This window comes from Cinclus cinclus, chromosome 20 (assembly GCF_963662255.1).
Source record: "Cinclus cinclus chromosome 20, bCinCin1.1, whole genome shotgun sequence".
Taxonomy (NCBI): domain Eukaryota; kingdom Metazoa; phylum Chordata; class Aves; order Passeriformes; family Cinclidae; genus Cinclus; species Cinclus cinclus.
In genome coordinates, this window is record NC_085065.1 from 951,606 (window position 1) to 965,965 (window position 14,360).

Sequence of the window (14,360 nt, forward strand, 5' to 3'; positions counted from 1 at the left end):
CACGACAACTTTTATAATAAAAAAAGTCCTTAATTCAGTTTAGTTTTTGAAACTTTTTATTTCATTACTTTTTTTCTCCATGGAAAAGGTGTGCTGATGACATAGAGTGTATAATGGTCATTTACATTTTCATCTCAGTGTTGATGATACATCTCAAGTTTTGGACTTGCACAACTGATCTTGTTTGTACATACAAATTTCTTTCCTCATTATCTGGAGTGCTGTGTCCAGTTCTGGGCTCCCTCAGTGGAAGAAAGACAAACTACTGGAGAGGGTCCCTTGGAGGGCACAAAGATGATGAGGGGTCTGTAGCATCTCCATATGAGGAGAGACTGTTGGAGATGAGCCTCTTTTAGTTTGGGGAAGACTGGAGGGGAATCTCACTAATGCATATAAATAGCAACAAAGATGCCAAGAGGATGGTGCCCAACTCTCCTCAGTGTTGCCCAGTGACAGGACAAGGAGCAATAACCATGAACCATAACACATGAAATTCCACCTCAACAGGAAGAAGAACTTCTTCTCATGGAGGTGGCCAGAGCCCTGCAACAGCTTCCCAGGGAGGGCGTGGAGTGTCCCTCTCTGGAGCCATCCCAGTGCCACCTGGATTCTGCGTCACCTGCTCTGTGTGTTCCTGTGTCACCGGCTCTGGGTGATCCCTGCCTGGGCAGGGGGCGTTGGACCGGGTGGTCTCCAGAGGTCCCTTCCAATCCAAACCATTCTTGGATTCTGTTATTTTAGGTCGTTTATTTTGTACTAGTAGAGAGGCGAAAAGCATTTTGACTCTTTCCACGCCGCTTTTATATAGTGGCCTGAGGCATGCCAAACTTGGGTATAAAAACCTCTCAGCAGCTCCGAACTCGGCCGCCCCTCGCTGGAGGGCAGCCACAGCAGCGCCCCAGGGCGGGCTCGACACCCCCGACCGCCCCTCCCGCCGGGACAGCCCCGCAATGGCCGCTCCGCCTCCCCGGCACCGCCGACCCGGAAAGCGTTCGAAGGTCGCGGCGGGAAGATGGCGGCGCCCAGGCGGTGAGGGGAGAGCGGCGCAGCAGCCCCGGCCATGAGCGCCGCCCGCCGCTGCCGCCCGCCCCGGGCGCTCTCAGGTACCGCCGAGCCGTAGGGCGACAGGGCCGGTGTGCGGGCAGGGCAGGGCTGGGCCCGGCCGGGGTCGCTCTGTGGAGCGGTCCCCGGAGCCTTCACGGCCATGCCTGTGCGTGTCCCCGTGTGCCGCACTGCGCTGTGTGTCCTCCACCGGTGTTTGACTTTGGTGCTGTCCTATGGCAGCTGCTTCCTCTCAGTGCTGCTCTGGCACGATAATCTTGTGGGTAGTGTATGTGGTAGCGGGACAGAACTATGCTGAACGGTGCTCCATGACCAAGGCTGCCTGAGCTCAAGCAGCGTTTGCACAGTGCTTTCAAGGTCAGGGTGGGATTGTTAGGGTGTCCTGTGGAGGGCCAGGAATTGAATTCGATGATCCTTCTGGGTCTCTTCCAGCTCAGGATATTCTGTGAAAACGTGGCTTATTGGAGCTCAGGAATTTGGAGTAAACACCCAAAATTATTGGGACATGCCTACAGTTCAGTTTTGGGCCCCTCAGAATAAAAAAGAAAAGGAGGGGTTGGAATTATTCCAGGGAAGGGAACGGAGCTGGGGAAGGGTCTGGAGCACCAGGAGCAGTTGAGGGAGCTGGGGAACCTCAGCCTGAAGAAAAGGAGGCTCAGGGGAACTTACCATTCTCCACAATTCCCTTACAGGAGGGTGCAGCCATGTGCGGTTTGGGTTCTCCCAGCGAACAAGGGATGGGATAAAAGGGAGTGGCCAAAAGTTGTGCCAGGGGAGGTTTATATTGGCTATTTGGCAAAATTTCTTCACTGAGGAGGTAGTGAGGCACCGGCACAAGCTGCACAGGGCAGTGATGGAGTCACTATCCCTGTAACGGTTCAAAAAACATGTGGATGTAATACTTAGGGACATGGTTCAGTGGTGGACCTGGCAGTGCAGGGTTAGTATTCAGTCATGATCTTAAAGGTATTTTTCATCTTTAATGATTCCATGATTCTGCACTGTCAGGTCTTTAACTTACCTGGAGCAGCAAACATTTTCTCTCACCTGACCCTGGTTCCCATTTGTTGGAGTGTTCTGTGTCACAGCTGACAATAGGCACTGTAGTCTTAATTAGAAGCAAACTCGGTGGCAGAGAAGAAACTGGAATCTCCTGATACCTTTTTTCTTGTTTTCCTTTAAACAGGGTTACTTGTTTGGCATCTGAGAAGCACTGGAGTATGGCAGATACCATGCCGGCTTGTGCACCTTTACCATGAGGCCAACGACAGATTGATTACCTTTCAGTACTTTAACTTTCTTAAACGAATGGTAAGTCAAGTGTAGTTATCCTATGTTTCTCATTCATCCCGTGTGATAAGTCAAAATGGAGAATAGTTGATGAAAGTAATGTTCTTTGTTCAGCCAAACTCAGACAATTCTAAGCATCTCAGTTTTTCACTAAATCAGAGTTAAGGCACTTTGTATCCTAAAACATCTGAGGCTGGAGGAAACCTTTTCTGGCAAGGACAGTGCCATGTGCTGCAAAGTCTCCTCTGCTTGACAGGAGGCTTCTGTGCCCTTGAAATAGGGTGCTTATCTCCTGTTGAGAAACATGACAAATTATTTTAAAATTATTATGTATAAAAATGCTAATAAAGTCACATTCAGGCTAGCAGTCATACTAATGGAACTCACTTATGGAGGTGGTGTGTTCTGAGTTAATCAGTTTGAGTCACAGTTCCTGAGCTCATTAAGTTAACAGGTTACATCTACACTGTGCTGTTAGTTTTAGGTATTAAAAGAGCTGCAATTATCATTCAAACCCTTGAAATTGCATCTTCTTCTTTGATGAGTTGTATCATATGTAAGTGGATGGTAGTAATTTTTTTAAATTGTGCTGCTGATTTGAACTGTATTCACATTGCTCATTCAGAGTTGCAGACCACTCTTCCTCATTGTAATTATTACTGTGTACTTGAAATCAGGATTAGTTGAAAGTTCTGTCTTTCTGTTCTTCTGGTGCTTGAAATATATAGAGTATTTTGGGGAAGAAAATGTGAAGGAGAATCTAAATACTGTTTTTCTTATTCCATCTTCCTTCTGTGAGTTCTAAAAGAGAGCAAACAACTCTCTCCTATTTTGTTGTTCTGTATATGTTCCTTTGAAATTCGTTATTTAATTAGTGAACAAAAAGTCTGGCATAAACAATAGACTGATGTGGGAGATGATTTTAAATCATAGATGGTAGATTGTATTTTTTGGCACATTTTAAATTTTTTTCATTTCTTAAATACGCACAAGTTTAGTACTTATATTTGGAAACTGAATTTGTATGGGCATTTGTATATTTCTCTGTTTAAAGGTGAATTTTGTTTGGTGAAATGATCTTTTAGGCCATTCCAGCCTTTATAATTCTGTGGAATTCATTAGTTTTAAGTCGTGTTACCTGGTGGTTTTGAATATGAACAAGAGTTTGCTGTCATAGCTATGGGGGAGGAAGCAAACTTGTTCAAATGGAATTCTCCAAGCCTACATAAACATTATTGATTCAGCTGTGAGTTTTAAAGCTGCTTTTGCAATATCTAAGCCAACTTCAGAAGCCTTTCTGTGTGTGAAATAAGTGTGTGAAATTCAGACTAACTCAGTTGTGTTACGGAAGTAATTCTCCTAACAGGAACAAAATAGCAATAATATTGTTGGTGTTAATAAAGTGAAATGCACAGAAATATCTTTATCTAATTATTTTAACATGTCTCATTGTATTTAGTATGTAACACGGTGCAACAAAGACCTCAGCCAGCGAGCCAAACCCAAGTCCAGTTCAATTGTGTCTCCTTTTCATGAGCTTCAGCAACTGGATCAGGAAAAAAAGGTTGTACACAAAATTAGCCCAGTTTCACCTGTTCATCAGTCTTGGTCTGAGACATCAAGCAGAAGTGAGTTGAGAGAAATTAAATCAGCTGCAGAAACTGAAGTCTCAGTCATACCAGTGGGAACTGAATCCAAAGAAGACAGACGATGGAAAGAAATGAAGCTACGGCTGGAGGATTTACCAGGAATTTTGGCACGCTTGTCCAAAATCAAGCTTACAGGTATTACTGGTCATTCTTCCTCATTTTTCTGCATTCTGTTTGATAGCAGAATTGTTTAGGACCTTGCTGGTATGGTTTAGGTTTGCGTATGATAATTCCCGCTTTACTGATGCTGAGTAGGATCAATTTCATCAAGTATGTGCTATGAAAATTGTTTCATGGAAGCGTTAATAGTTTTCCCATTAAATTTGTTTAAAAACAATGAGAGGAGCTTTCGTTCTTCTGTCAGCTAGTTCCTGGGAAATAAGCAAGCATTAGTAGACAGACTACAGTGAAACTGGGTAAGGAAGTGAATTTACGAATATTGTGTTCAGTATTTGAAGTTGTCTTGCTTAAGTTTACCAGCCACATACCTTTCACTGCTGGTTGTGAAATTAGCACTAGAAGTCCCAATGTAAGATAATACAAGTAGTTTCCTGTATTAGAAAGGAAAATGTTTGTCTGACCAATTGAATTTTATAAAAGAAGATCTGATTTACTTTTCAGTCAGTGATAGTGTTGTCTCTTCAAACTAGCGATTTGTTAAGCAATTGCGTTGTAGCCTTAACTACATTTTGTCTTGTTCAAGTGGTAATACTTGACAACTCTAAGTTACTGCTTTGCCAATAGGTAGTGCTTTGTATATTTTATTTCTAAGGAAGCTCTAATGATCTGACCAAAGCCTTACATCTTGTCTATGATATAAAGTCCAAGAACAGAAATGTAATTTCCTAAGTCCTTGCCTGGATGCTGTCCAGGGGGTCAAGTGAACTCCTGATGACAAGACTGTTCTTTGCCATAAACTTTGTTATAATGAACGTCCTGAATTCAGTTTACATTTAAAAACTTTTTTGTCTTGCAATATATAACTTTTCATTGTTTGTTTTTCTGTGGAAAAGTCTTGCTGACCACATAGAGCGTATAATGGTAATTTACGTTTTCATCTCAGTCTTGCTGATGCATCTCATGTTCTGGATTTGAAACAACTGATCTTGTTTGCACATCCAAATTTTCTTCCTCATTGTTTTTAGAAATCCTGATGGCATTTATTTTGTGCTGGTAAAGAGTTTAATGAAATTAAAACATGTATTCTGATATTTTACTATGTCACTTTAACATACCAGACTTGGAAATTTCAAACTCAGGTTATATAAAGCTCTCACTACCACATTCAGCAATTATGGGGATCATTTGCAGCAACTCTGTGGTAGGTGCAGCCTCAGTCATTGCCTCATCTTTCTTTCTGCGTGGTGCCTTTTTTTTTCCCCATGCCCTTCAGTTTTAGTAATACTTTGTTTCTGTTGGGCTCACCATAGGTAACTTTGAAGTGCCGTGGGAGGCATATTTTCACTGAGGTGATTTTATTGAAGTGTGTGTTACATGGAATTGAATGCGGTGCTAGCTGTTGAAGTAGAACTAAATTTAAAAATTTCACTAGATCCAGAAATGAAAACTTCAATGTGATGATTAAAGGGCCAGAGAGAGAAAATTAACTACTGTTGAAAGCACTTTAAATGTTTTGTTATGTTTGCTGATGGGTAAGCTCAGTGCTTGTAGCACATCTCAGTGTTACTGGTGCTCCTTCAGAGTAGTAGTTTCAACAGCTTTGGCAAGATGTGAGAATATCATTTTCAAGAGGAAGCAATTTCATGTGATAACTTTCTTACGTGGCATCGGAGTCGCTGCAAAACTCTTCCACAGTTCCCAGTAGCCTCTTCTAACTAGGCAAGCACCACTCTGGATTTAAAACAGGGTATAGAAGGAAAGGTTAAGGAATTTCATTCCCTTCGGGACTGTTGTTTTCTATGAGAGTGCTTTTTGAGGTGTAAGCTTGACTGCTGATTCCTGAACAGCTGTACAGTTTTTAATCCAGCTTGCAAGCCTCTTGGGAAAGGGGCTGTGATTTTAGTTTCTCTCTTTCTGCTGTGCCAGGAAGGGTTCTTGATCCAAGGTAAGTGTGGTAAACTTTATCCATTGAGAGGGTATAGAAAGATGCAGAAAAAACTTAACCTGTTTCTCGTTGTGATCTTTTTGTGGTTAGTGTGCAGATTTTTAGGAAGTGGAAAGTGTAAAATAGTAAGTTGGATGAAGAGGACTCTGTAGGAGAGGAGTTCTCTTGTTGGTCTTTATTGATCATGGGATAGTGTAGGAGACAAGCAGGAATAATATTGTGTGTAATATGTAGAGCAATGAAAATTTTTTCCAACTTGTATAATCGTTTAGGCAAATTCTGTATTCTGTAAAGACAGTGGTGTTGTAGTTCTTTCATTTTATTTTTTTAAAGAAGAAAAAATTTTCTGAGGTCAGTTTTTAAGTTGCAAATGTCATAAAACTCAATATTTTGTTCCTTTTGCCCGTGAAGTTCTGATAGATCTCATGTCCTGTGTGTTTCTTTTGGCAGACACTTCATTTTTACATTTTAGAGTATGAAATAACAAAAAACCAAACTCTGCATGATGCTAAAATGGGATTTCCTTATGCTCTGTTCTTTTCCTGCTGCTCCTGGAAAGAGACTTTTTGTTTGTAGTATGAACTGTACTTCACCTTGGGAAAGGAATGAGTTTTGTTATTTCCATACCCTCCTGCTTCATGTAAACTGCAGCTTTTGTGACTGCCATTAGAATCTCTGCCTTAAAAACAGAAATAGGTTTTTGTTTATATTCTTTTGTCATAGAAAATAGTTAGGAAACATTTAATTAAATGTCACATAATCTTCCTTTTTGGAATCAATTTCCATCTGTTCCTGTCTCTGTGGTGTTTTATGTTGGCTGCCCTCTGAACAGCTGTATCCTACCATCCTGGCACTTGGAAAGCTAATGCATCTGTCTGAGAGGTTTTCAGAATTATAAATGCATTGTTTTCGACTTGATCCTAAAGTTGATGTATAACTGAAAATAGGAGAGGGACAAGGGAAGGAATGTGAATAGGAGGAAATTCTGTCAATTCATAATGTGCACGCACACACTAGCAATTTCAGATTGTCTCATCTTAAATCTAAACTTGAAGTTAAATTTAAGTAATGTTCTCTCCAAGGATTGCAGGTGAAAACTCAGATGAACTATATGGAAAACCACAGGAAAATCAAAGTTCAGTTTGTAGTTTGGGCAAACTGATGAAAGCATGACATGAAAAAAGCCGAGTATTCCCTTAGATAATGCTCTATGGTTTGTGAACATTTCCTTGTTGTTGCTCCTGTAGCATGTTGGTCTTTCTGTGAGGGCAAGTAGCTAAATTGGAACAGGCTGTCCCGTCCCTGGAAGTGTTCAAGGCCAGGTTTGATGGGGCTTGGAGCAACCTGGGTTAGTGGAAGGTGTCCCTGCCCATGGCACAGGGTTGGAAGTAGAATATCTTCAAGGTCCCTTGCAACACAAACCATTCAGTGATTCTGTGATGTACAGTACCATGTGTCTTTAAGAAAATACTGAACATGGCACTCAGTGCTCTAGTCCAGTTGACAAGGTGGTAATCAGTCAAAGGCTGCACTGGGTGATCTTGGAGGTCTTTTCCAATGTACCTGAATCTGTGAATTGCTTCTGTATAGGTTTGTGTCTGTGGAATAGTGATCTTCTAGCACAAATGTGCTGAACCTGAAATCAGAAGTTTGAGATGTTTGGTACTGATTGAAGATGTGGTTGTGAGCATCCTGCTTCATCTTTTGTATTGGTAACAAGAAGATGATGAAGATCCAGTTTTGATAATGACTCTTGACTCTTGCCAAACTGCAGCAATGACTAAATAATGGGCCTGTGTTGTGTTTGTAGGCTGAAAGTCTGCGAACAGTGGCTATAGTAAAAAAATGCATTTTCTTTAGTGGAGTTCCCGTATGTTCCCAAATAATTCTGGAATAATAGCATTTATTCTTTAAATGGTAACTTCAGTATAGCCAGAAACTTTGACAAAGATTTATTGGTTGTTATTGTCTGATTATTGCTGGTCTACATTTTTAACAGTTGTAAATATATTTCATATACTTGTCGAAGCAGTTCTTTTGTGATTATTAAACCAGTTATTATCCCATCAAAGAAACTAAAGCTGAATAGTGGTAGCTTTCTGGCGATTGGTTTTCTATGCTACAAAAAAATTAATGAAATAAAAATAGACCATTATTACAGTTCATTTTTAGCAAAGTATTAAAATTGTTTAATGGTAAGAAGAGGTTATCTGCTGTGTTTGTAATATTGCAGTTGAATTTTGCATGATTTGGTGCAGATTTGTTTCAAATCATTGTCCCAAATTTAAGTTTGCTTCAGCAGCTAGACTTTTATTTAGCATCCAGGTTATATAATCTGTATCAAAACTGATGTGTCTAAAGAAACCTGGATTTACAAAGGACATGATGGTCAGGTGGGTAGCACTAAATACTGCTGCTACAGTTGGCTTTCCAGAAACCAAAGTGTGAAAAGTCAGGAAGGAAAATTTCTTCAGCTTTTGGAAAACTACTTTCTTTAAGGGCTATATAAAAATTTGCAGTAAAGCAGTGAAATTATTTCTTGAGGAAAAGAGCACAAATGCATTCGCTTTTCTCCTTCCTTAGGTACTGATATATCACCAGTACAGCAGTAGAAGGGAATTCTAGAGCAGGACTGATTTGCTTTGGCTTTCTGTGCTTTTATTTTGGCTTGGCTACTTTTTAATAGTAGGCAAACAAAATATAGCATAGTGATTCACATGCTATAAATACAAGGGTTTATAAAGGCAGAACACATTGTGATGAAGTGTAAAAGGAATGTAAAGAACACACTAAACTTTTGGACTATATTTTTATGCCAGAAACATTATAATTCACTCTTTGTCACCAATCCATTAGCATTTTCTTTTTCATCTACATTGACGTGGGAGACAAATGTCCCCTGTTAATTTTTGTTAAAGCTAAAAATGCTTAAAAGACTGAAAGTAAGGCTTAGGCTGAGATCATAATTTTAAATCTTGGCTTCCTTTTGAAGAGCGTGTATAATGCCAGCAGACATCAACAAGTCTTGAAAGGATCGATTTCATCTATTATGCAATAAGGTGAAGTTAACTTGGCCCCTAAACACACTAAACTAACAGGGATTAAAAAACAAACAGAGTCAGTGACCTCATTCCCTTGATGTGATCTCAGTTAAATATACTTTTCCTCCATGAGGGAAGTTGAAGAGTAAATTATTGCTTTCACAGTTAAAGAAAATAAACTTCCCAGTCCAAAGGAAGCATTTTCCTATTTACTGCTAATGTGTTGTATTGGAATATCTGGGTGGTGAGGGAAGCAGGGGATGCCTGGTGTGCAAACCCTGGGCAAACAAGAAAAATACCTGCTTTAATGGGATGTACTGCAGCCTTTTTAAATGAGATCCTGATAAGTCATGCTGAAATGACTGGCTAAAATTAATCTGGAGAAATCAATGAGGACTTTAATTAGTGCTGTAACTGTACAGTGTTAGAATTTCTTTGGGGTCAGGGTAGTGGTAATGTTACACTGACTGTTTGCCAATCCATTCCACCTTTCTTCTCCAGTAAATGAGTTGGTGTTTTCCCATAATAAATTGGTGTAAAGTGCTCTCTAAGGTAAGCTTTAATTAAACTCTTGTCTAGAAGTGAGTGTGTGATTTATTATGCAAAAAAAAAAAAAAAAGAATGTAATCACTCTTGGAAATGCAAATACCACTGTTCACTGTCATGTTCAGTGATTTTATTTTTTTTTTAACTCTCAGTTGGACCAATGCATTTTGTGTTTTCTTGTGCATTCCTAAGGAGGATTCAAGAGTTTGGAAACTAACATTGTGTTGTATTTATATAATAAATGTAATCTAATAATTTAGAATTATCAGTACCATCATGCTCATTTGTCTGGAGAAGCAGCAGAATCTGTGGTTCTTTCAGAGCTGCTCAGAAGGGTAAAGTTCTGTCCTAGATCCACTGTATTGTAAAGTAGCCTGTGAATCCATAACAAGGCTAAATAATTACTACTTATTGTAATATGCATGTTATTATAATAATATTCAGCCATCAATGGATTTTAATACTTAAGAGAAAAGTTTTGATGAGCAGCAAGTTTTCTCCACTGTGTTTTCAGGATTAAATCCTAAGGTTCTTATGCAGGCACAATTCTTGAAATGAGCTCTTTGCATGTGCATCCTTATTGGCAGGTCTCTGCCATGACGTTTAGTTTTTCATCTCAAGTAGTGCTGCTTAATGGATAATCCAGGTATTTTCAGTCAGCAAAGATTATTTATTTGTCATTTAATTTCAGACAAAAAGGAGACTTTGTAGGAATCAGGAAAATTAAGAACATTTTGGTGCTTTGATTTAAGGTAGCTGAGGTCTGAAACATGTAACTACATCAGAATACAATTTTAATACCTTCTGTTTAACAACTAATAATTTCAGATTGTAAGGTTCAAGGTCATGAGCAAGATGTTCCATAAGTGGGCTGAGTTTTGTAGTATAAAAAATTTGTCATGTCATACTATTTCTTGCCAAAGGTGAGGTTTTTGAAACCTATTATTTGGCTAATTACAATATTAGGATTGAAACCTGGGCAATTTTTATTTTAAGGATGTAACTTGCAGTAGTGTAGTAAATTTCTAATTTTGCATGACAAAACTGAAATGGATTTTTATGAACCCACTCCAATGTTGAAGCCATTAAGTGTTGTTGGGTCTCTGTGGTGAGGTGATTGTACTTTAAGCCCAAAGTGGGCATGTCAAATAGGAGCAATGGGAACAGAGACTGCAGTGAAATTACTGTAGCTACATGCCCCAAGTCTGTTTTTGACTCTGCACTGCTTAAATTCCTGCTATAATTTGATATAAAGCATATATCTCAGTGTGGGATTTTTTTCTTACTGTTTTTCTTCCGTGTTAGACTTTGCAGTGATGTCTGAGTTACTGGAACAAATATCTGCCCTGTGCATTTTGTGTGGAGCAGTTTGGTCCTGTAGCAAATCCATATGTTAGGGAATATAGAGACACAAGTTGTATCCTCATATCTTTTGCTAATGTGCTGCTGCTTTTGGGTTCCTTATTTCATCTCTGGCCGTTCTCGTTCTTGTATTTGATTTCTTTATCTAGAATGTTCTTATTAATTGTGCCCAGTTCCTAGCGCTACTGTGAGCCATACAAATAGCAAAAACTTAATCTGCACAAGACTTCTTTCAGGGTTTGAAAGCCGTAATTCTGGTGTTATGCACAAAGACTGTTTCTTGCTGGTGCTTTGAACTGTGTTCTCACTTGTGTTGCAGCTCTGGTCATCAGCACCACATCTGCTGGCTTTGCCATGGCCCCGGTCCCTTTTGAGCTCACCTGTTTCCTGCTCGCATCCCTTGGAACTGGCCTGGCATCCTGTGCAGCCAACTCCATCAATCAGGTCAGTCCATCTCTTCATCTGTACAGCAAACTGGTGTTGTCCTGGCTTCTGAAATGCTGCCAGGAGTGTGACTAGATGGCTGAGAGTGCTGTGCCTTCAGCTGCTGCCAGAGCTCTGAGCTGCTAAAACTGATACTGCAAAAGTAATATGTGCCTGAAAATTGAAGTGGAGTTGCTAGTCACAGTGTGTTTGTATAGAATGGAGTTGATGAGATTTTAAGCCTCACAATAATAATGTTTATCTTGGTTATACCCAGTCCTGGGTCTTTGGAAATGACAGGAAGTACTGGGTAGTTGGAGTGTAGGAATAGGCAGTGGAGCTCCAGCCTTATGGGCTGGATTTTCAGTTGTGTTATTGTATGACCTTGGTAGGTCTGTCTTAAGAGTGGCTCAGATCCACTTTAAACATCCGCAGTGGAATTTCCATTGTATGGAGGTTGTTCCATGCCAGAGATGTTCTGGGTGCCTGAACTTGGGCTTCCCTGCTTGTGTCAACATGCCTTTGGAGCTTGATGCTGTTATTGGCTCTCCTGCACTCAGTTTTGAAGTACAGTGACTCTTGGGCTCTCCCTGCCTCTCAAAGGAAAGCCTAACTAGTGAACAGGTACTAACACTTGCGGTGCTGAACGGAGTTTCAACGTGTAGTAGCTGTGGTCAGTCATTTTCAGTTGTAAATGTGGCCTGGAAAAAGGAGCAGCAGCAGTGACACATTTCAGAGCACTTCATGGTTTCAGCAATCACTTGTGAGTCCTGGGACTCCAGTAGTGGAGGTTTCCTGTGATCCACACCCTGGAGTCAGCTTGGTTGAGTTGGGCTTTTTGATGTTTACACCTTGTAACAACTCAGTTGTAGGCATGTGATTTGTTTTTCAGGATTGCACCCATCAGCACACATTTTGCTCAGCCTGAAGTAAGTCCTATTTACTGTTTTTACAGGTTTTAGTGTTTATTTCACTAAGCTTAAAACTGGGGCAGGCAGCTAACTCTGTTTTCTCTGCACGTACATATTTTTCACACAATGGCTGGATAGAAAGGTTGTCATAAGTAAGGTTGTTTTTCTGGGTTTTGATACAGTTGTAGATGCACCCTTTTCTCCTCCCTTTTTTTCTTTACTACCTTTCTAATATTAAAAATGAAATATATGGGTTATCCTTTGCAATGCTTACTGCCATATGTACCTTGGCTTTTGATGTGGATATTACTGGACTATGTAATGATTGTTTATTTAGAGACTCCTCTGCAACTTGTCTTGATTTTGCTAGATCTTCTGAGAGGTTATATTCACACACAAATAACTGGTTTTCTTTGTCTTCAGCTTCCATGTACTGCTCATTGTATTTTGTCTGAAAAGTTTTTAAACTCTTGGAAGCCATTTTTTGAACTCTTGAATTACTCAGGAGTACAGGAATTCTGTGCTGTAATTTGGAATTGGACACTTGGGATAAGAAAGGGAAGTTAGGAGGAGTGCAGTAACTTCATGCTGGGGCTTGTAATTCACTCTTTACTCACGGCAAGTTACTCCAGCCTCACGGTGTGTCAAACTGCCTTCCACAATTTCAGCTGAGGACTTGAAATTTTCACACTCACTCATGTCGAGCCACTTGCCTGTGTAGAGATACCTTGAAGGCAGATTACTCCTACTAAAAGAAATAAAGGAGTAGAGTTGGTAAGGAAGCAAAAGGAAAGAGCTGTGATTTTGATCTGTTGTTTATCAGTGGATCCTTTCAGCTGTTGAGTGCCCTTTTCCCAGTGTTGCCATGTCTGAATTGGCTGGGAATTTAATTTTCCATAAATACTTAAAGCTTGGGTAATCCATCTCGACTGTTGGGAAGGAGCACATTTGACTTGGAGCTTCCTTTATTGCTACTTTGCTCTGTCCATTGCTCCCCATACGCATCCACTTCTCTGGCAGCTCATGACTCATGTTTCCCCTGTTGCTCCTCGCTGTCCCTTAAGGACCTTTTTATAGGATAACCATCTTTCCGCTTCCCATATTGCTGTAAATCTCCACATCTTCAAGGGAAACTCATCTTTCCCACTCCTCGTTTCCCTGATAAATCTATGTGCACAATTTACAGTCTCCCCCCATATGTCATGGAAAGGTAAAGTGTGAATTGTGTAAGATTCTTCCTGGTAATTTAGGACAGGATGTGAGGACCCTGGTCCTGTGAAAATCTAATGAAGATTCTGTAAAATTCAAAATTCATGGAAGCTTTTTTTTTTTTTTTTTTTTTTTTTTTTTTTTTTTTGTTCTCTTTATCTCAGATGCTTGATTGTAGCAATCTGGTAGGAGCTGGGATGGTTTTACCCCCAGTGAATTAAGCTGAATTAACTATTTGAGTTGACTAAAGTGTGGGGGCAGGAGCCAGGCCTGTGCTAAGTTGTACGCAGACACCAAAACATTGTGTTTTGTTTCTTTACACAGTTGGTCTGAAATAATCTAATTATCACTTTCTCCTTGTTTTCAGATGGTTGTGTTGTCATACTTTTAACTTATTTTTGCTGGCTGCAGGAGCCAGAAAGTTACAAAAATATACTTAAGAGGAGATCCTTGCCCCACATTCACTGTTTTTAACAAGAAGGCAATAAAAAAAAAACTGGTGCAAATAGACAGCTTTGTCTTTTTATTGTTTATAGAAGTACAGTCTGGATATTTATACAGACGTGTATTTAGAAAAAAGTTTCACAATCCCTAGAGTCTAAATTCTTGCAGTGCTTTCCAAGGCAAATAGAATGCATTTTGATGGTGATCCTGTGAAATTGGTCAGTAATTTTTAAGGAGTTTGTGACTTACTGTTTTGTGACTTGAGAGTGAAGTAATCATATTGGAAAATGCAGACAAAAAGTACAAAAAGGAGTGGTGGTGCCTGCAGTACAACAAGGTAATTCTAGAAACATTTGTT

The 14,360-nt window shown here is 39.9% G+C and overlaps 1 protein-coding gene across 1 annotated transcript in view; it reads left to right on the plus strand.

The window, feature by feature from the left end:
• The first annotated feature begins 1,006 nt into the window (after positions 1 to 1,006).
• Positions 1,007 to 14,360, plus strand: part of LOC134052028 (protoheme IX farnesyltransferase, mitochondrial) — a 104,948-nt gene continuing 91,594 nt past the window's right edge. Inside the window, exons 1-4 of the mRNA XM_062506214.1 lie at positions 1,007 to 1,103; positions 2,249 to 2,373; positions 3,812 to 4,136; positions 11,335 to 11,459. Coding sequence (XP_062362198.1) covers positions 1,061 to 1,103; positions 2,249 to 2,373; positions 3,812 to 4,136; positions 11,335 to 11,459 — 618 coding nt within the window. The 5' untranslated portion in view covers positions 1,007 to 1,060. The remainder of the gene's footprint in view (positions 1,104 to 2,248; positions 2,374 to 3,811; positions 4,137 to 11,334; positions 11,460 to 14,360) is intronic.